Source organism: Pavona decussata, unplaced genomic scaffold (assembly GCF_977016875.1).
Source record: "Pavona decussata unplaced genomic scaffold, jaPavDecu1.1 SCAFFOLD_105, whole genome shotgun sequence".
Taxonomy (NCBI): Eukaryota; Metazoa; Cnidaria; class Anthozoa; order Scleractinia; family Agariciidae; genus Pavona; species Pavona decussata.
Genome location: NW_028145519.1, coordinates 2,368,573 through 2,390,502, shown reverse-complemented (window position 1 = coordinate 2,390,502; position 21,930 = coordinate 2,368,573). Strand labels below are relative to the sequence as shown.

The 21,930-nt window shown below is 39.2% G+C and overlaps 2 protein-coding genes across 3 annotated transcripts; both read left to right on the top strand.

The window, feature by feature from the left end:
* Positions 1-484: 484 nt before the first annotated feature.
* LOC146471387 (uncharacterized) lies at positions 485-9,824 on the top strand. Of its 2 annotated transcripts, none has more exons than XM_085121104.1 (8): positions 485-593; positions 1,017-1,107; positions 3,575-3,676; positions 4,428-4,487; positions 5,771-5,851; positions 6,741-6,788; positions 6,868-6,930; positions 7,971-9,824. In XM_085121104.1, the coding sequence occupies exons 1-8, from the start codon at positions 492-494 to the stop codon at positions 8,681-8,683; spliced, it is 1,260 nt and encodes a 419-aa protein (XP_084977230.1). In that variant the 5' UTR covers positions 485-491; the 3' UTR covers positions 8,684-9,824. The 2 variants fall into 2 exon arrangements, with proteins under 2 accessions (XP_084977230.1, XP_084977231.1); XM_085121105.1 differs by having other exon boundaries at positions 573-597; positions 1,020-1,107; positions 7,971-8,819.
* Positions 9,825-11,772: 1,948 nt separating this feature from the next.
* Positions 11,773-20,379, top strand: LOC146471386 (uncharacterized). Its single transcript, XM_085121103.1, has 7 exons — positions 11,773-11,909; positions 12,546-12,646; positions 13,059-13,079; positions 15,112-15,234; positions 15,808-15,864; positions 18,990-19,055; positions 19,768-20,379. The coding sequence occupies exons 2-7, from the start codon at positions 12,556-12,558 to the stop codon at positions 20,151-20,153; spliced, it is 744 nt and encodes a 247-aa protein (XP_084977229.1). The 5' UTR covers positions 11,773-11,909; positions 12,546-12,555; the 3' UTR covers positions 20,154-20,379.
* Positions 20,380-21,930: the final 1,551 nt, after the last annotated feature.

The window sequence follows — 21,930 nt, the reverse complement described above, 5'->3', positions numbered from 1 at the left end:
AACACTAAGAAGAGACTAGTAAACCTTCACTCCCCCCCCCCCCCCCCCTCTCTCTCTCTCTCTCTCTCTCAATGGTTGACGACTACCTATTTTTTCCCAGAGGTAGAGAAACACTGGTAAAGGGAAGGGGACATTGAGCTGCTAATGTATAAATGCAGCGGTGGAATTTCCCTTAAGTTTCTCAACAGTTTTTTCATGATCATAATTCCCCTATTCGGCGCTAATTCATGGCTGCTGGGTTGCGTGGACGCTAAAATTGGTCGCCAAATAAGTTTTTTAGGTTTTCATACGTATTCTCTGCAAACAATTAATTTTATGTATTTTTAGGTAGGCTTCCAATGTAAGGCTTAGTGAGGTAAATTGGCCAGAGGCGCGTTGTTTACATAAGTTTCAAAAATCCATGTTAGCTCGACATTTGAACACCCTGATACCAGTTAGTTCTAACAAAGAACATTTCTTTCTCGCCAAGAACAAAGAGGTTTGAATTAGTAATGAGACAGCCGAAACAAAAGATCCCTTACACGAGTCATTACTCCGGCAGTGGCGTTGTTGGGAAGTTAATTTCTGGAAGGAAAATTGGAAAAAAAAAATCGGTAAGTTTAGAAAGAGTTTGTACGCGTCAAACCGAACAATGCCGCCAGAAATGTACGAAGCAACTATGCGAAATCTTGTTACAAATGCGGTTAATTAAGCTTAGCTAGATCGGAAATAAATTAAAGCAGCTCTCGTTTCACCAGTTTTTTTAAATAACGGAAAAATAAGACTTATTTTAGAACAATTCATATTGGTTGCTGTCAGAGTTTTTGACTAATTTCCACTTTCATTTGGCTGCTGAAGGTTGGGTCGGTGTGCAGTTCCATTATTTTTCACAGAGAATTCTTAGATCACAGCTGATTTAATTTCATTGCAAATGAATGAAATATAGTGAACCCTAAAATAAGGCGACTGATTTAGCTTTCGCAGATTTCTTGAAAGCAAAAGTTTATTGTTAAAAATGTTTTCCTTTTTTCTTTTAGCAGATGGACAGAAGGCTCTTAGGCATCTTGCTGCTTCTAGCAGTTGTCTTAACTCTTTCAACATGGACCTCTGAAGCACGGAAGCATCACCGTAAGTCAACCATTTACAGTCTTTTACTCCCGGGGTCTCCAATACTCTGAAACTAAGACAAAACTCTCTATTAAAAATCAAATAACATGTGAAAACACTGCTCAAAAGCTTTCATTTGAACGATCTCACTAAAGGATGTCATCTGTGGACTCAAAAGTTGAGAAACATCACATGATACAATCATTGTTGAGTGAGTAGAAGTTGTTATTTGCATATTGACAGGTACAAGGATTTTTCTAAGAATATATTATAAAAACCACTAATTTTCACAATAAAAACCACCACCTTTACTCTAGTATCGTTCCCTTACGTTTGATTACAGCTTTCCGCCATTGCACGTTTTGCCTTGCAATGGCTTACTGTATTCTTAACGACCAATGAACGCTCTAAAAATTTTGAACTCAGTTTAGTGCCCGAGACGACCTGAGTGACCAGGCCATCTTAAAACTCGAGACGTTGTTATATTTTACTAAGAAGTGAACTCAGTAAGAGCATTAAAAGCCTTTGAAAGCCAAATTGTTCAAATCTAAAGCTTAAATCATGACAATTGTTCGTGTTTCATAGATTTTAGGATTAGTGACTTAGGCAAGACTGTTTTTATTTCAGCAGGGAGGTGATTACAGATCTTTTATTAACAACCTTCAGGTTTCTTCGTTTTAAACTTACTCCATCAAAGAATTTTCATTTGGAGATATAAATCAGAAGTAGTTAAACAAATCTTTTTCATTGCCAGGTTAAATAAAATAGTGTGATTTAATAAAATTTTTAATTTTGTGGATGAAGTTCTAAAGAGTGACAGTTCAAACAAAAGGCTTACAAGATAAACATCCCTACGAAGCCGTTTCTAACTGAAAAAAAGGATATTTTTTTATTTACAAGTGGCTCAAACTAGTGGGCCAGTAACTGTGCTTAAACCTATTTTATTCTCCTCGAGGTGCATGTGAATGATTTATCATTTTCAGGGTGCTATTGTTTGTAAAAGGTGCCTCATTGAAGGTATCTCGGCAGCCACTGTTTCTATATTTATGTCAACTACACACAATTCAGTTCAAGTGTCAGAACAAGCATTTTTTAAGCATTGCTTAGATTTCTTGTAATGGATTTTTTAAATCTCTGAAACTTCTTCTTTCCGGCTATTTTCACTCGAAGGTAATTAATGAAAACGGCGTTTACAGCCCGGAGAAATTGGTTAGCCAATCCCCTCAGCTTGCTTCTAAACAAGAAGCAATAAAGCGGTAAAATGTCAGACTATAACTAAACATCATTTTCCAAAATTGCAAGGAAGAATTCGGAAGGTACGTTTTTCCATTTTAAAGTTACGTAACCATGACCACAACGCCAAAGGAAATCTGCACTAAAAATTGCGGAATTCACGTTGTTTTGAACAGTCTCGAATTTTTGTCCAGTGGTTAAGTGGCTTATAAACAGTTACCATGTTCGTTTTATATGGACATTTTTTGGACAAGAAGAAAATAAAGTTTAAAAGACCCTTCAGTAATCACCTGATACAAAAAACTTGGTACGCCGTCTTCGGTTCCAAAATGGCTTCCAGCTCCGTTCATCTGAAGATCAATGCTTGAGGCATATTGAGGTGATATTTCAACCCCAGGACTAATCAAGCGGAGCTAACTTACGATGTACACGAATTTCGAGTCAATAACGTCCCCTGACACAAAGATACTGCACTTCGCACCATGAAGAAGTTCCCTACTTTCTTGAGAGGACAGAAAATTTTGTTGAAATTATGGTCATAGGATGACACTAAGTCTAAGTCTGGACTCACTCTGTAATCGAATGTATAATACAATGTTGAGTTAACTATTTTGTTGTTTCTCATAATTACAATATTCCAAACATTTGAAAGTTAAAACTTGCATATTCCTTTTAAACTTATTGTTTTTATTGATGTTATTAATTGGCAGCTGGGATTCGCGACGTGCAATTCAGGAGTAATCATATCATAAGGTGTAAATCAGAATTGGCCGTGTCCTACGGGCTCAGGCGATGTGAAATTTCTCGCAGGATTAACCGTTAAACTTGTACTCCACTCAGTCTAATTAATACTACAATATTGGACCTCTAATAGCCAAACAATCAAGATATGCTTTAGCCATATACCATTGTCAGTACCAGACACGTGACAAGCAGTAAATATACGCATACTATTATTCTTCCAAACGGTTCCAAATGGGCCCTTGCAGCTAATGGTCAGGTGTACAAAAAACACCTCGCTGGAGAGCAAGCTACGCACTGAGACATCCAAAACAAAGCGACTTCATCCAGTCAAACTTGAACTTTCTTTTGTTTTTGATGTCCCAGTGCGTAGCTCACTCTCCAGCAAGGTGTTTTTTGTACCACGTGACCGTTAGCTGCAAAGGGGCCATTATCTTTCGTTGATCTTATCAGCGTTTGAAACATCTCATCACTTTTTTTTTTTCATTCTTCACTCTTCCTTCTTTCTTTACAGGGCATCGCCATCTGAAAAGCCTCCTTCGACACAAAATTCCAAAACACGAACCAGAGAAGAAAGTTGAGGACAACACAGAAGATAAAAAAGAGGAGAAATCAGGTCAGTGATTTATCGCATGTGGTGTGACACGTGATCGAGATTTAATAAGAGCTTATCTCAGTGGTCTACAGTCTAAAGTTTGGATAGGCCATTTCCGAATCATTATGAAACTGAGCTAAGTGAAAAGCTTTTCAGATAAAAAAATAGTTTTATTTGTATGTGAATTAAAACCAATTTTCATGACAAAAACTTGAGGTTTCTATCGCCTGTTACACAGTAGCTCACCACTAAATTTTCGCCTAGTCTGATTGGTCTAAATTGATCATGTGACGTAATAGTATTCATACGCGGAGAGCCACCATCAGCGCACAGTGTCTAGGATCCAGCCAAAATGCCCGGATGAATAGTACTCGTAGGTGTAGAAACCTGCCATTTAGTCTTCCAATTTGTTACCAACCAAGTTGTTTTCCGGTTAAATTTTTATTCTGTACGTTTTTCATCCGTCTTTTTCATTTTAACCTTTCACCTGAAAGATCAAATTGGTGAAAGGGTCTGCATTGGATTAAGGGACAGCTGACAATTGGCCAAAATTTGGACTGTCCGCTGGGATTCGAAATAGCAGTTTCTTTTGGCTGATAAACTGAGAAACCTCAGGTGTGGTGGTTAGACTTTGTTTGGTTATAGCGTGAAGCAAATAGTGAGGCATCCGTCCATCTCGAAAAACCATGAAACTCCGAATGCAGCCAAACCTTGACTTTGTCCAATACCTCAAAGACGGATGTTAATAATTGTCCCCGTTTCTTCCAAACAGATGAAGAAGTGAGCGGAAGTGGATTAGTTTTTGCTGATGAACCCGAAGAAGAAGCAAAAGGTTTGTGAATAATACATCGAATCTTAATTTCAAGAGAGGAACCGATTCCACTAAACTGCAAGCAGACCCTTTCAAAATGGTTGAGTGGGCGGGAGAAAGAAACAAATTTAAGCGAATGAGGCGAGGGGAGCGTTTTCTGCTCATTTTCGCCGAGTTCACGTCGTTCTTTCATCTCTCTCGCGGTCATTCAAAGCCATTACACAAGACACTGCGATCTATTACGTGTTCCGCTGGCAAAGGATACAAAATATCAGGATAGTTTTTGAATAAACGGACCTCGCTTCCATCGAGAATAAGGGATAGTAACGAATTCAGTGAGTTTAAGATATATGGCTAGACGCCATTTCACGCACAAAGTTATTTTCTATATCTCCTTATTCTGTATTCTTCATTCTTGCAATTTTGTATATTGCATTTCTGTATTTATTTTCAATGGCATACAAAGATCCATTTAAACCAGAGCTCAGTTAATCTGAGTGTTTCGGCCTGTTTAAATAAACAAATCATAAACATAATAAAAAATTAACTCGAGATTCCGCTGAGTATAAATATTAGAATTTTTACTTACATTGGTCGTGAGAATTCCTGGATTTAGGTAGAAAGTTTTTCTATACTTATTTCATGAGTGCTAAGTTGCAAATTGTACAGACGCGTCCTCATACCACCACTGTCATCCCTGCGCATGCTCGCCAAAAAACAATTCTATTATTTGTTTAGGAAATAACCAAAATAAAGGAAATCAGTCCCGCATTTAGTATTGGTCTTAAAATAAACGTTCATCGAGGTTTGATGTCAGAGCACTATGACTGGGCCAGTCAGAGATTTGTTCTCTGAGCTAAAAAGTGATTCAGGGGCGTAGTTACCACATATGCAAATACGTAGGTACGTACGTACACTTCTACAAACTTAAAATGATTATAAAAAAAACCACAACATTATAAAATGACAAATTTGTATGGATGCACATGGAGCTTAATGTCTTGTCTTTTGTGGGACATTGCACTTTTTAAATTCTTGGAAAAAAGAAAATTGCAGAAAAGGCCGGAAATAGCATTTCCAAGCATCTTGTTTTCACAATTTCCTGGGTGGAGGCGGGTGATGCCGCCAGACCCCCCTTGCGGTGCGCGCCTTTGGCGCTCAATTTTCACCCCTTTATGTGTACACTACAAAATGGTCCAGCTACGGCCCTGTGATATATTTTCAATGGAAAGAGGTCAACCCGGATAGTAATTTAAGGTGATTATTAGTTCTCATAACGAATATAATTCGTTCTCGTCCTACAGAAGATGAAACAACGGAAGAGGACAAAAAGGAAGCAGATGAAGAAAGCCAACGACCAAAGAAGAAGAAATTACACGATGAAGGTACTTTTAACAAGTGGTGAATGTGTTCTCTTCCCCTCCTCCTCCCACCACCACTTGCTGCCTTTGTAATGACATCTCGAAAAGATTAGACTTTCTAGTCTTCTCGGATGAGGACGATAAACCGTAGGTCCCGTCTTACAACACTTGTTCCTACTAACCTGCGAGACTTTAAAAAAACCCATACACTGTTCGAAAAAATAGTGGACGTAGTCCCTGGTGTGGTGGTCTATCTCTATCTCGGATTTCATCTGTCTTTCACATTCATGTGTGGGTTCGGTTGGGGGTGAGATCAAGATAGGGACTGATAGCGGCTGCCAGTGGTGCATTTACATGCTGACGTCCGATCTCACCCCACAGAAGAATTGTTAACCGCCATAAACCTTATTCCAAAATGACTACCATTTTAATATTCTTTTGTTTGCATTCAAATTAGTCCTTCTTGCCTCGTTCAAGATAAAATATTCTTTTGATTTCTGAGCTTAAAAACGAGACAAGAAGGGCTAATTTGAATGCCAACAAAAGAATATTAAAGTGGTAGCCATTTTAAAACACGGTGTATGAGACTATGTGATATGTGCAGTATATAAGTATATTACCATTACGTCACATCAGCAAAACACCTCACGGCTGATGCAAAAACGATTAAAGAAACGGGTAGACATTTCGGACGTGAAATCCTCTTGAAATGTGCCCAGTTAATTGACTGGCCATATCTTAAGATTTTGTCGTAAGAAATGAATTTTAAAAGCACAGTTTTGCTAAGACTCCGATCTATCTTGCATTGTAAGGGTGAAGAATAACAATTCTCCCCGATTCTCTAGTCCTTTTGATTATAGATATTCGCTATAACGTGGTATTTTTCTTATGACCTTTTTTTATTTTTTAACAGATGACGCAGGCCAGGGTTCTCTCCGAAATCTTCTGGACTCCAGCATAGGTATAATGAGATTTTTGGTTTTGTCAGGATTGCATTATTATAGAAACTGTTTTCATAATGTTTTTCTATTTCCTGATAGAAAACCTTGCTAAGGCTGGTAAAGCCATTCAAGCCATTTTGGACGCCACAGGAACAAGAAAGGGTAAGAATTGTTGTTGTTGTTGTTGCTATCGTTAGTGATGTTGTTTTCTTTGTTGTTGGTGCTGTTTTTGTTGTTGCTGCTGTTGTTACTGTTCTCGTTTGTTGTTGTTGTTGTTGTTGTTGTTGTTGTTGTTGCTGCTGTTGCTGTTGTTTTCGTTTGTTGTTGTTGTTGCTGCTGTCGTTGTTGTTGCTGTTGTCGTTGCTGTCGACTTCATGTCAAGTTCAGTGTCTTAATTGAAGTGTTCGTGTTCCTTGCCAGCAGAAAAAGTTAAAAACCGTCGCCTAGTTTAATAGCTCATTTGGTTTAATAGCTCTACTCTACACTACTCGTAATGGGACTCAGATTTATTTCTCGTTTCCAACTAATTTTCTTTGCCTCTTACGTCTCCCATTTCCCTACTAGGGCTAACGCTCAGTGGAAAATTAATGAGTTGAGTTAGCACTACAATCCAGTGCAGGGTTAATTCTCTGATCTATTATTTGTGTGATTAGTGCTAGCGGCACAATATTCACTGTTTCCAACCAAATTTAGTTAACTTACATCCTTACTTAGCATCTTTCACGTAATTGTTTCTCTTTTGGAGACTGCGAAAATTTTCGAACCTAAATCTTTTCGTCAAACAGTCGGAGGCTCTAGCCAATGGGCTACTCAGGGATGTTGCTAAGAGCTGGCGAATAGCGATCTTATCACCCGCTGAAATCTCAGCAGAACACAAGAAACCGAGGCTAATTTTAAAGGTGCACAGCTCGAAAGAGCCGGATGGGTTTGTTAATGAGCCTGCTGAGGTTTTTCCTCAGCTACATCCCTGCATCTCCAAAATGAAGAGAAGAATTTTTCAAGCTGCAATCCATTTCAATCCTAGCCATCTGCAGCCAAAGATAATTAATATTAGTTTCTGTGCAGGAGTACCGCAACTGGTCACAAAACGCGACCAATATTTCCATCGAGGCAAATATGATTTTGGCACTGAACAAGGTGACATTTAAAAAATGTACAATTGCTCTTTGTGCATCTGTGCTTACTATTTGTGTTTTTCTCAGTGAGCCAAACCTGCCCTGGAGCCTGCCCAGACGTCTGTGCACCAGGCTGCATATCAACCTGCTGCAGCACACCATCAGTTGATCCCATGGCCCAATCAGCGGGTCAGTACCCGTATCCCTCCCCTTATCAGCAGGCTCCTTATCCCTACCCACAGCAACAGCAACAACAACAACAACAGCAGCAGCAGCAGTATGCTCAAGTACCGCAGTACCCTCAAATGCCACAGGTAGCCCAAGTACAACCGGCAGCTCAGTATCCTCAGCAGTCTGCGGCACAGCAGTGTCCTCAGCAATGTTCTGCTATCCCTTGCCCTAGCGCCTGTCCACAGACCTGTTGCAGTGCACAGCCTCAGTACCCTCAACAGGTAGCCCAACCTGCTATGTCTGCACCAAATTATCTCGTCCTGCCTCCCGCTAAGCCTAAACCAAACAACACGCAGTCAAGTTGCGCCTCGCCCTGCTCGCAATCATGTGCACCCTTGTGCCAGCCAAGCTGCTGTTCAGCTTCAATGGGCATGCCCATGCAAATGCCGTACCCACAGCAACAGCAACAGCCTATGATGCCTATGATGCCTCAAATGTCACAAATGCCACAGATGCCACAGATGCAACCACAACAGGTATGCCCACAAGCTTGCCAGCCTGCTGTACCAGGAGGATGTGCACCACAGGCTCAATGTCCACGGAAATGCTGCCAAAACGGACGAAGATGAACATTGTCGGTTACAGAGAAAAATAGCCAAACACATTGAACTAGCTTGAACATAAAAACCAACCATCATGAAGAAATTGTTTGCTTGTTTTTTCAAGAAAGAAAGTTTATAGCAATGTATTTGAACTTAGGAAGAAAAACACGCAGTCAAACACCTTTATTTTATACATGGACACCAGCGTAACTAGGAAAAGTGTCTGTGCTTACAGGATAATGTTCCCCATTCAATGGGTACTGTATGAGCCGGGCCCTGGAAACTGTCATCTGTCTTTCTCAAACTCATTAATAATTCATCAAGAGAAAACAAAGAAAATCACTACCGTGACCGTGGTTTGGATATGTGATCCTAATTACCATAAAATTTTGCCAACTTTAGCCTTGAATTTCTCCAAAAATTATTGATCATTTGAGAAGCCATATCAACCACTCGAAAGTGTGTTTCATCAGATATACGAACACCTCGAAGTCGTTTAAAAAAAACTCGCATGCGCCTCGTTTTTTCAACCTACTTTCGTTTTTTCAACGTTTGGATATCTGATGAAACACACCTTCTCGTGCTTGATATATTACTTACTGTATTACGCGGTGCTAGGTGAAACGAGGTCTGACTGTATATGCATTCACATGAATATTCTGTGCAGCATTGATGCGGTGACTTCACAAATTAATCAGCTGTTTACAAACTAACCTTTGTACAACGGTATACAGTAGTGCCTGCTGTAAGAGTTTAAAGGCTAGTTTACACGTACCAATAAATGGGGTCGATAAATTGGTAGGTTTCATTAGCCTTTATTTAGTTTTAATGCTTCAACCGTTCTCAAGTTGTTCAATCCACTAAAAGCCATAAGTTCGTCAAATGATGAAACAGGAAAATAGATCTACAACAAAACGAAAACTGTGATAACAGAATTAAAAATGGAGCACTGAATCATAGATCAGGAGTTAATTAAACAATTGAAAAAGTTCCAAGGGAGTTAGTTTTGCTTTGTAAGTTTTAATTGTAATTCCTTCCTTCATTAATTTACTCATTCATTTCTTTATTTAGTTTTTTAGTTGTTTATTTGTTCATACATAGAAAAACCTTTCAAGATTGTTGAAACTTGCCATTAAAACTGGAATAAAAAGTGAAACAAATGTGGCCAGCACGAGTGTTTCTCTGGTTTAACAGAACGTCCAGTGATATTTTGCGAAATGATAGTTATTCAAATTCGATTTTGGAAGATTATTTTGCAGTTGGCCTGCGCCTTTACTAAGCTCTGTTTTCACTGGATCCAGACAACCTGCAGCTCCATTGTTTATTTGTTTGTTTTTTTGTTTGTTTTTGTCTATGTGTATTGTTTTGTTGTTTGTTGTTTTCTCCTCTGGATCAATAATGTGGGACATTGCAAACAGTACAGGTCGTTCCTTATTTTCTACGTACATTCTTGCAATCAAGTCTTTGTTCAGTGAGAGAAAACGTTTAATATTTCAGTCTTCAGCGATAGAAGTCGAAGTAGAGAAAAAGGTTTTAGAGGAGTGATTCTAGTACTGCGCATGCCTGTGTGAGTATACGTCGTTTGGAGGTGCCACAACTGAACGACTTTTGTTTATCCAGGCTACGGTTCTAGAGGCGCAAAACGTCGTCTAAAAGTTCATTTTCACTACAGAAAATTTGGTTCAGACCCATGATAACCGTAATATACACCAAATATTTTTCATTACTTGCGCAAGTATAGATAGGGATACAGACAGGGAGAGGTTTACACAGATCTGTACCCATGCCTTGCTCCCTTTTGGAGCGTTAAGGGTCATTAACACGACGGGAAAAATTGGTACGGACCCGTTTAAAAAGTGGCACCGTACCCTTCATTTTTATAATGAAATACCCGTGCTATTTTGGGTCGATAGGTGACTATAGACGCAAAACAGCACGGGTATTTTTTTAATCGTACCACTTTTTAACGTGTCCCTACCATGTTCCACCTGTCGTGTAAACGATCCTTTAGATTTAAGTGGCCCCAAAACCGAAAAAGGCGTGGCACATATCGCTTGCATAGGTAGACATATGTGGTCCATACCGCTTTTCTATTGTAATGGTTCCAGACCTTGTCTTTCTGTTTTTGGAAGGCACACAATAGCTCGTATTGGTGAAGTGTTTGTTTTGTAGACCTCACTCACCTCAGATTTTCTTCACGAGGTTGGAGAAAAACTACAGGCCTATTTCGTTATCTTGGCACATAGCAAAACTGGTGCCTTACTTTTTTTAAATTTCCCTAGAATGAAAACCTATTGATACGGGAAAGGCAAGCAAGGTCTCTGTAAATGGACAAAGGACATAAAAGCATTCAATAAAACATTTCCGTCTTTCCAGGAGGAACAAGAAGTCCCAAGGAGGTAGTTCTTGTAATGAACTATACAGGTAGGGTCCACGCGGGGTACCTTTTACAGGCTGGAGGTAAATAACGTGCAGTTAACGAAAACATTTCAAGGCAATTTATTTCATCAAAATTTCCTCTGACCACCCCTCTCCCCTGCGCAAACGGAATCATGAATACTTCTGCAGCCAGGCGCATACCAGTTCTTCCCACTAATACCTTGAGCAGAAGCTTTTATGTTTTTTTAATTGCCTCTGCCGTCACACAGTGTTGCTGTTAATATTATAACAACACATGGCAGATCAAAAGGCACTGGTGCAACAGGTGTCACTTCCGGCCTCTAACCTCAAGGTACTTTAAACACGACTAGTCCCCTATAGGCATCATATTTCTAGCATTTTAGATATCATTAAACAAACCAGGCAACTCTGTCTTTCTCTGTCAAGGATACGTAACTTTAAATTTAGAAATCGTAAAAAGTAATGAAGGAAAATGGGAGGGCTTTTAACTTTTCAATAATATTTTACTTGCTTTGATCTCCTTCGAAATCAAATCAAAATCAGGTTCTAGCAATTTTGGTTTTGAAGCTAAAATATTTAAACACTAGAAGTCGTTATAACGCACCGACGATTTTTCGAACGATGTGATCTGGCGAAACTGAACGAGGAGCAGTTGCACACAAGATCATGTCCGCGTTCGTTCAATGATCTTATCAAGAAATGACTCACAAGGTCAATGCGCATGCGTTGTTTATGATGACCGCGGCAAGTACCAGCCAGGCGAATTAAATAATTCAGCGAAGGAAGGAAGTTTCGGGAACGTGATTTCTTTAATAGCCCTCTCCTCTTTGCTTCTGGGAACAAAAAGAGGAAGGTATTGTATTTGAATGCTTATTTCTTTATTCTTTTGTGTATTACTTTGGTGTTTTTGCCCAGAATTCACAGCAGAACAACATTTAGACAAAAGAGCATACGCTTTAGTGATCCGTCACATAAATAGTTTTGTAAAAGGAAAATATCACAATTTGATACTAAGGATCCGCTGAGAGATTCCTCGCCTGTACTTAATTCTACATTCTACATCACACACTCGACTGATTCATAACCGAGACACTACCCTCAACTGGGTTTAACCAATGTGGCTTTTTAAGAAAAATAATTGCCGACTTATTGAAGAAATGACCTGTTGGTGATTTTGTGACTCAATGGAGACGGCTACAACCTTGAAACCTGTAAGCTTTTTCCGTTGTACGTGAAATACATTTCCTCAGATCAGACACCGCAAGGTTCTTCAGCCTTAATGTGATGCTAAGCCTCTTCCGCCAAATCAAGACCAAACACTGTATGTGATTTTTTGTCGTTCTCAGTTATAACCTCTCTGCTCTAAACGTATTGATATTATAAAAAGAAAATAAGCGGTGCTGGTTACTCTTGAGGTTTAATGGAGGGGGAAATTCACAGCACGTTTTTGTTTTAAACAAGTCTTTTGTATTTTTGTGTCTATCTCCAGGGTCAACAATATGCACTTTAAATTAACAAGCTGTGGGCTTTTAGTCGCGCTTCTATGCCTTTCATTCACAAGCAACCTTGTGCGGGCGAGGAGTTTAAAAGGTAAGTCTTGATATTTAGTGATATTGACCGAGAAGTCGTGACAATAACTACAGTGATTGCATAGAGGAGGTAAATTTCATAACAAGTGGGACACACCGATTCAACAAACATGATAATTTTAACTAGAAAAAAGAAGAGTTATTCCAAGACAACTGTTGAAACATTCACCGCACGCCACCTGCAGATAAAGCCCGTGACTGAATTGTTTTATGTCCAGTAGAACAAATCAATCAAGTCAACAAAAGTACTAATTATTTCAAAAAAATGATATAAGAGTTAGTGCAAGATGAATGAAGTACGTTTACAATTAGTGGGGATTTTTGTATTTTAAAGCGTTTTGAAAAAGAAATTAAAACTTTAGAACTGACCTAAAGCATTTTTTTTTACTAAAACGGTGTTTTTCGTTTGACAGATTTAACAAGTATTTCTAAAGGTAAGAATTTATTCCTTTGACTGTATTTAAGAAGCTCGATCTTTTCGATAGCGGCACAAGACTTTTTTGAAATTTTTGAAAGCAATTTTCGTGGAAATTTTAGCAGCGAGTTTTGAAAGCGCTATTTCAAAACACCCATGTAAGCTATAGGAGTTTTTTTGCTACGATTTCAAGTTGATTTGATTGCTATTTTTTTCGACTAGAGCAGAATACGCCTGACTTATCCCCAGGAAACTGTCTTCGTTTCGAACGTGGTGCGCATGGTGTTGTGGGACTGTTGTTCGGGTCAATCCCATCAGACCCCACTCTCTGTTTTCTCGCTTTTGTTGCGAAATGCGCTGGCAAGTCCTGGATAAATTCTCCACTTAAATTGGTGTATTCTGCCTGCCGGCAATGTTTGTATCGTATCTTGCATTCTACTTAAAATTCTGCTCGAGTTCTGCTGGGGCGATGTTCAGTCAATCATTCTGTAGCAAAATTATACTTAAAGTTATTTCAATATATCTTACTTTAAAAGACATGGTGATGCTTTTGTGACGAACTTTCAAAACGGAACACCAAACGGATCTATAGAGGAAGATAAAAATTGCTGCGATAGCAAATTATCAGTGCGAAAATGTCGGTAGTGTGTGCTGCATCGAAAATTGCCCGTGTAAACGCTGCTTTAGACTAGAGTTGAGGAGGTCGTGTAAAGTTATCGTGTCTTCACACTAGACAATTAAATCCAGATTAGCGAACTCCGTTCGGAAAACTATCAGTAAGAATGGTCTTTTAGACTAGTATTTAGGAGGATATGTAATCAAAATCAAATTGCTAACACTGGCCAATTATAACAGACGCAAACAACAACACAATGAACAAATTAAGGACGATGACTACTAATAAAGAAGTATTTTTGTATGGTTTATGACTATGCAGGGGAAGGAAATCTTAGCAAGGGCTATTGAAATCCAAAACGAAAATTGGGGGTAACCTCGCATTTTTTAGAGATAATTAAGCAACAATGATTCTAAAAAAACAGTAAAATAAAAAGCAATGTATGGCTCTTTTTTCCAAATTGAAGCTTTATTATCTCTGAAAAATGCATGGTTACCCCAAATTTTCTTCTTGGATACCAAGGACACTTGCAAAGTTCTGCTTTCTCTGCATAGCTTTTAAACCATGCAAAAATTTCCGAGGGTTGTCCAATATAGACAAACTGATACGGTCTGAAAATACGGCCTTGCGATCCGTACGGTTTGTACAGATCGTAAAGACACTTTTCGGTCCGTAAATTGCATCTCATTAAGGACACTTAGAATATTTCCACGTCTTATCTGAGAGAGGGGCTGCTACGGTTTGATGATCCGTACGGTCTGTACAGATCGTAAAGGCCTTTTTCGGTCCGTATACGGTCCATAAATTGCATCTCATTAAAGACACTTGAAAAATAACCACGTCTTATCTGAGAGAGGGGCTTGTAAAGTTTGACGATCCGTACGGTCTGTACAGATCGTAAGGCTGTGTTTTCAGACCGTATCAGTTTGTCTATATTGGACATGTCTGTTTCCCTGTATTAGTAGGCACCAATAGGACACCTGAGTATCTCGAGATGCGCAAAACGTATGCGTAGTAACAAAAGTAGGCACTGTCTTGGAGATTTTACTGTATTTTGATCAGAGCTACTCAAATATTTAACATAGAACCTTTTCTCTAACATGAAACTGTTCGTAGAGCACCGAGAGGAAATACTAACTGAGTTCTCCAATGAAGAACGAAATGTGAATCAGTTTATCGCAATTTTCTTCAAAATACGCAAGAAGAACTTGAAAAAATTTGGCAATTTTTTCAAGTTAATCCATTTCTATCCAAGCCATCTGCAACAAAAGATAGTAAATACTAGCTTATGTATATTCATAGGGTAATTGTTAACATTACTGAACTATTATTTTAACATTGCCTTCGAAACAAGTGTGTTTTTTACCTATTCAAAGGCACACTAAATATCGGTGACACCACTCCTTTACAATCAGTTCGATTTTCTCCTCTTCAGATGAAAGTAATGACATAGAAGCTAAAGACGAGATCGATAACGACGCCAACGAATCACAGGACGAAGGAGACGAGGCTACAGACACTGCTGTTGATGAAGATGCTGCAGATAGTGAAGAACCTGGTAAGAAATAAACACTCGATTGCCTTTTCTTTTGTTAACAATTCTAGCCTTGGACTATGAATGTTCAGTGGTCTAATGGCAGATTGTCAGCTCAATCCCATAAAAAAAGAACTTTGCCGCGTAGTAGTCATAGTTCAGGATAATAGTAATTGTGTGGAGAGAATGTTTAAACAAGTGAATTAGAAAAAGGCGATTGCCTCTCTGACCCATCCATTTTGTGATTCGCTTGTAAGCTGTGTTTAGCACTGATCAGTGGCGGATCTAGGAAGGTGTTCCGGGGACCTTCCCCCCTCCTTATTTTTCGACCAAAACCGAGGGCCGAGGGGCCAAGGGGTCGAGGTATTTCGTTTCATTGTTAGATATCCTGCCCCCCGTTCAATGTTAGATTCCACTCGAAGAAGAATGCGTAATGATTCACAGTTAAAACTTAAAATTGACACAAGGGCCGGAGAGGGGAGGAAAGTGAAGGCAAGATAAAACATAGCAATCTTCCTAGCTATTTTTGGCGATGATTGTAGCCATAAGCTTCCTTCTTGTCATTTCTCAAAATTCGGTTTCTTTGTTTGACTCTAGAATCTAATGAAGAGGCTGTGAAGAGAGGATCATTAGCTAAATATTATGACTTCGAAGGTAGGAAACTTGTCCGACATTGTAATTTTTGTGTAACCGTGCCCTCAAAAAAAAGGCGGAGTTACTTAAATCTTGGATCAGCCGTGGTCCAAGCACACTGTCCGTAATAACAAAGTGTCTGTGACGAGAGTTGACTTTGCTTTATTTGGCGACAAATTGAACGGATTTAGCTGCACCAAGCAAGTATTCCAATGGTAGCAAATGCTGTAGTTTCTTGATAGAACGCCCGTAGCGTTTACCTAACCCTATCTACACCAGGAGAGGGACAGAATGAACGCGCAGGGGCTTTGAACATTATACATTTCTTAACAAGCAGAGAAAAGCCGTCAAAACTTGAAAGTTTTGCGAACAGTTATTTGGGAATAATCCGGTGTGACAAGTCAATGCTCGTGGAAAACATTGTTATCGCACCAACCAAATATTGACCGGCAGGTTTCTCAGATATTCGAATTTTCCTGTTTTAATTAAAAAGAGATTAACTAATATGTGTTAGCTTTTGTGTTTTGGAACCTTTTTGTCCTCTTTTATTGATTTGGGTTACTGTTTGGTAGTTTTATGCTGTTTTTTAAAAATCGGAATCCAACATGGCCGAATTCATGATGGCCGCCGTTTGCAAGTCATGACACGATTTCCACGACACGTGACGTCATTACCTCATGTTGCCGGTCTCAAAGGGGACGTTATTGTTTAAGGCAGACATCAAATGTCTCATAGTCTATTTACCAATGATTAAATTACAAGGTTACGCTATTTATCAAATGATATCTTAAAGGCTTTGTTGTTTCTGATTATTTGATAAACATCGAACTCAAGAAGAATAATTGTTTTATTTAAATTTCTCGTTGACAACGTTAATTTCATGAATTTGCATTTTTATTAAGATGGTAACGAAAGAGGCCATATAGGGTCGAATGAGTAAATTAACATGTATTAACTGGATTAAACACGAAAATGGACGTTTAATTTTGATTGAATCATTTAACTACACTCATGTTCACTTTTAAATAGAAGAGCAAGAACATAGCATAAGGGTGATTATATATATGGGGTTGCTTGTTGGTATGCTGGCATATTACGGATAGCTTTAAATATCAGGAGCAGGGATTCCCTCATTGCATTCAAATCACAATGAAGCTTAGCTGGGGTACATTGTCACATTATAATCACAACATTATTACATCATTATCTCATTAATAGTAATTAGGCCATACTGTTAGGACTCAGAATGCAACCTGCTTGACTTTGCGTTACTTGCAAACATCACATAATATCTTCACGTCGTCATGTACTTTGCCTGGCCATACTGTTAGGCCTCACGATGCAAGCACCATGCGAACATCACGCAATATCGTCACGTCGTCATGTAGTTTGCCTGATCTCTTGTCACGTGAACAACAGCTGCGTCGTCTTGTGTTATCAGGTCACGTGGTGGACACACTTACATATGGCTCTGTGAGTTAAACTTTCTTTTCTTTCTCTTCTGCTTTTTCTTTGCAAATATAGTAAACGAGAAATCAATATGAATTTGGAGAGTGAGGAATTACATGTAAGATTAGGTTAAGCACAATTTCATGATCGGTGAACGCTATAAAACAGAATGTTCAAACTCGTATTACTGCGTTGCGTATACGAATGGCAGTATCATCCAAATGACACGTGCGTGTTTGTATTTAGTTTTGATTGGTTAAGAGTTTGGCAAGCAATTCGTTTGCGCATGCGCATTATCTGCACCAGGTACAAATGTCATTCTGTACGTGCACAAAAACGTAATCTAGCGTAAAAGATAAACAAAAGTTATCTTAGCAGAGAGCGTCAATACCGTTCAAGATATAACTCCTGATTCCGTCTCACCTTAATTCCCCATTCATTTTACTACTCTGAACTTCTTAATAACAATGATTAACAATGTCAAGTTTCATTTAGTGCTCGGATAATTTGTTAACCACGCTTGCTAACCAGCGTAAAATTAACTAAGAACATTTTAAAACTAACTCTTTCCATGAAATGATTATGAAAAGTAAATTTTAAACAATTTATCTTCATCTTGCCTAAAGTTTGCATCAATTTGAACCGATCTGATTTTCAAAGTAACAAATAATGACCTTCTACGGGTCAACCTTTTGAAGCTACCATACGTTTGAAAGGCCCCTTCCTGCGTATTTTAGAAAATTCTTATTGGCAGTGAAATGATCGAAAATCTTCGTTAAATATCGGATTAAGTTCGAGTCTTCTTCGCAGGATGTTCAGAAATAGACAAAAGAGTCTAGGTCTTAAGAGCTGAAAAGTAGCTTGAAACCTGTGTCTTAATCGCCCTTGCTTCTCTATTCCTGTCTAACATTTCTTATTCCAGGTTTTCAAACCTTTTCTCCGAAGCCATATGTAGTGTGTTTCGCCATAAACCCAAGACGAGTGGCAAAACCGACAGTACGACCAACGATCTCACCAACAGGTACAAACTGGCAGCTGAATGAGTAAGACACTTCAGTGTATAGTTATTCGAAGGGAGATTTGCCGAGAGAAACCCGCTGAACGGAGCGAAATCTCATCAGGAGCAAAACGAGAGCCCGCCAGCCCGGACTGGTATTCGCTGCCCAGTTCATTTCTCACTAGCTACACATGAACATCTTGCAAACTGCACGCATTAATTAAACATACTAAAGGTTTCTATTACTTTAATTATAACTTTCTGGGGAGTACAGTCTGCAAAAATATCTCTGGTCTTGCTTTACATTGTCGTGGTATACCTGCTCCGTTCATCTCTCAATAGCTACACAAGAACATCTTGCCGACAAAACGCACTGACTTTGCATACTGAAAGTTTCTGTTACATTACTGTAACTTTGGGGGTACAGCTTTAAACGTGACATCAAGGTAGTAGACGTACGTAAAAGGGCCGACTTAGTTCTCGTATTTTCAGAAGTAAAGCGTGGGTTTACGAAATTGGAGCCATTGAATAACGTAACATCCCTCAATAAACCGCGAGGCAACTGCGCTGAATGCAAATTAGACTCCTCTCTTCTCCGTCATACAACTAAGGCTGAAACAAAGTGTTCATATAATTCTTTCATAATATAGTGGTTTTGCAGTGTTAATTCCTATTACAAAAAGTTTCGTTTGATTGACAGATGAGGCTGCTGAATCTGGAAGCGGAGGAGAAAGCGGAAGTGGCGGAGAAACAAAACCACCACCAAGTAAGGCACTTAGCTTATACCATTATCAATGATTCATTCAAAACGTTATTCATGCATGAAGTCACTCATTCATACAGACAGTCCTTCAGTCAGTGACTCATTCGTTCGTTCGTTTATTCATTCATTCATTCATTCATTCATTCATTCATTCATTCATTCATTCATTCATTCATTCATTCATTCATTCTTCCATACTCTCTCCATACTCGGAGTTTCCTTGTGATGGACTGGCATCCCATCCAGAAAAACGTTCTTCCACCTCATGTTACCGGTCTGTGCTTTATGACTTGATTGTACATCGGTCTTTTTTTTCTAATTTTGGGGCTGAGGCTGAACGTTCCTATTTATTTATTTATTTTTTTTTTGGCAATTTGAGCCTGAAAAGTTCTTAAGATGTTCTTAGTTATCTGTTATAGTATTTCAATAAATCTATTCGGACGTGACCAAAACACCTATAATTTGGGTTAATTGGACAGTATAGACTGACTTATTGCCTGTATTATTTTATCCGTATTTAAACTGTTCATTTTAAAATATTTAGCTGGAATAAAAATGTTCTTAACTTTCTCTCAGCCTGCGTAATGTTCTTAGTATGTTCTTAAATTTTGGTTAATCTCAGCCTCAACGTTCTTATAGAAAAGGTTCTTATAAAAAAGAAGTGTATTCGGAAATCATAAAAATAATTTCCTTCTTATTTATCTTTCTTCTTTAGCTGAGCCATTGTGTCCTCCACCATGCATTCGCCCACCAGGTCCCGAACACTGGGTACCACGACCCCGCTACGAACCCGGCCCTGCTATCCCTCCCCCTCCACTTGAGCCACCACCACCCCCTCCCCCCTGCCCCCCAATGTGTATGCAAGTATGTGCGCCAACTTGCCAACCAAGCTGCTGCCAAGCACCAGTCATGATGCCACCACCACCACCCCCACCGGTTCAAATGTGTCAACCATCGTGTGCACCAACCTGCTGTCCAGCTCCTCCACCCCCACCTCCACCCCCACCCCCACCACCACAACCACCAATTTGCCCTCCCACCTGTGCACCCCCGACTTGTGCTCCAAACTGCCCTGTGATTTGCTGCAAGCGAGGTGATTAGATGACAAATGAACGATTCCGTGGACGACGACGAAACAATTGAGAACGTCGCGATGAAAGAGCTGGGACAAGGAGGAGCAAACATGGATTATTTTTAACCCGTTTTATGGTCTGCAAAATGACATTTCTGTACATACCGTATAAACGTCTTTTGCTTTTTATCCGAGAGCATGTTTGAGCAATATTATTGTATTGTATAGTTCAATAAAGTATTGTAGTTTACCGAACTGTATCGCCCATTTGTTTTGTTTTGTTTCATGGAACAAAATATTTGGATGATTGCGTCTTAAAGTCTCTCTTTACCTTGCACTAGGGACCTTAAAGGGCATGTAAACCTCCAAAACGCGAATTTTTCTGGTCATATAGTCATAAAGTACACATTTTCAGTATGCGGAATCTGTAACTCTTTTTTTAAAACGAGCGCGTTTTCAGTTGGAAAAGGCTGCTGCAAATTCGAAGCGCCCGCCATTTTGATTACGCCATCTTTTCCGTGACGTCACGAGTGGATCTCTGCCGACAGGAAGTGAACATTCTCCCTTCCCGACCTTTTGTAATACGCACGTGTCTACATAAATTCCAGCAAATATTCATTTATTCTCTTATTCCAATATGGTAAAGCGTTGTGTCGTCCAGTTTTGTGGCATTCAAACAAAACAGTATATTCCACGTGTAAGTTTCCAAGAGACTTCAGTCAAGGCGACGGTGGATTAAATTTGTTCAAGTCTTGAAGCGGAATGATTTTATAGAGCCGACAAAACATTCAGTAATTTGTGGCGCTCATTTCCCATCGGACTGCTTCGAGGGTGTATATATATGAGAAATGGGTTTTAAAAAGTAGACGGATTTAATTCCCACTGGTGATGTGCCAACAATTCAACAAACGCCACAGCAGAAAGCCTTGTCAGAAATGCGTAAGCGAACAATGGAAAGCGAGGAAACAGAGCAGACGGCTGGGTAATCTAGTAAGAGGTCACGAGAGAGCAGAGCTATATCAAAATTCGCAATCGCTTCGGAAATAACGGCAAGACAGTAAGAGACGCTTGTAAATTGAAAGTTGGAATCGAACTCAAAAACGGCATAAATCAGGGCAATTTGTTATAAAAAAAAAAAAAGGTTTTATTCGTCTTTTTCGTATGTTTGGTGGCGTTAACTCCGTGTACGAAGAACCAAAATCCGCTAGAAATGTACTCCGTATTTTGTTGACCTCACAGGACAGGAGCGCAACCATCACATTTCTGCCGAGATAGCCCCAACACCAACGAACGAGTTGTCTGCAATGTAACGAAATTTTCTACAAGAGACAAAAGGAATAACTGATAACTGTGCGATTCCCTATTAACTTTGTGATTTTACATTGTGCTGTTCACAGAGAAAGGTAATTTGATAAGTGTACAAAGTAAACAAATTCATGTCCTGTACGATTGTCTGCGCCATGCATGCTGTTGTCGGAAAGCGTAATACGCAGTTTTAAGAGCCCAGACATAAAGGCAATTCGAAATCCTGGATGCTTGGTTGTACAGTGCATTTGCACTACTGATTTCTGGTCCTCTACCTTTCGCCAAATTTGGCCGATTTCTACACAGCGAACGCTGTCGTGAGTCGTTGGTTCGCACCTTCAATTATAACAAGAGAAAAACAACAGCATTAATAAACAAGATTCACGGTAACTTTCAGTTAAAAAACTCAATTTCTGTCTTTCAAAGGCGTAACAATCATATAAATGCGAATGAATCACAACTCAAAACAATTATCAGTCTGTCTTTCCAAGACGATTCGTC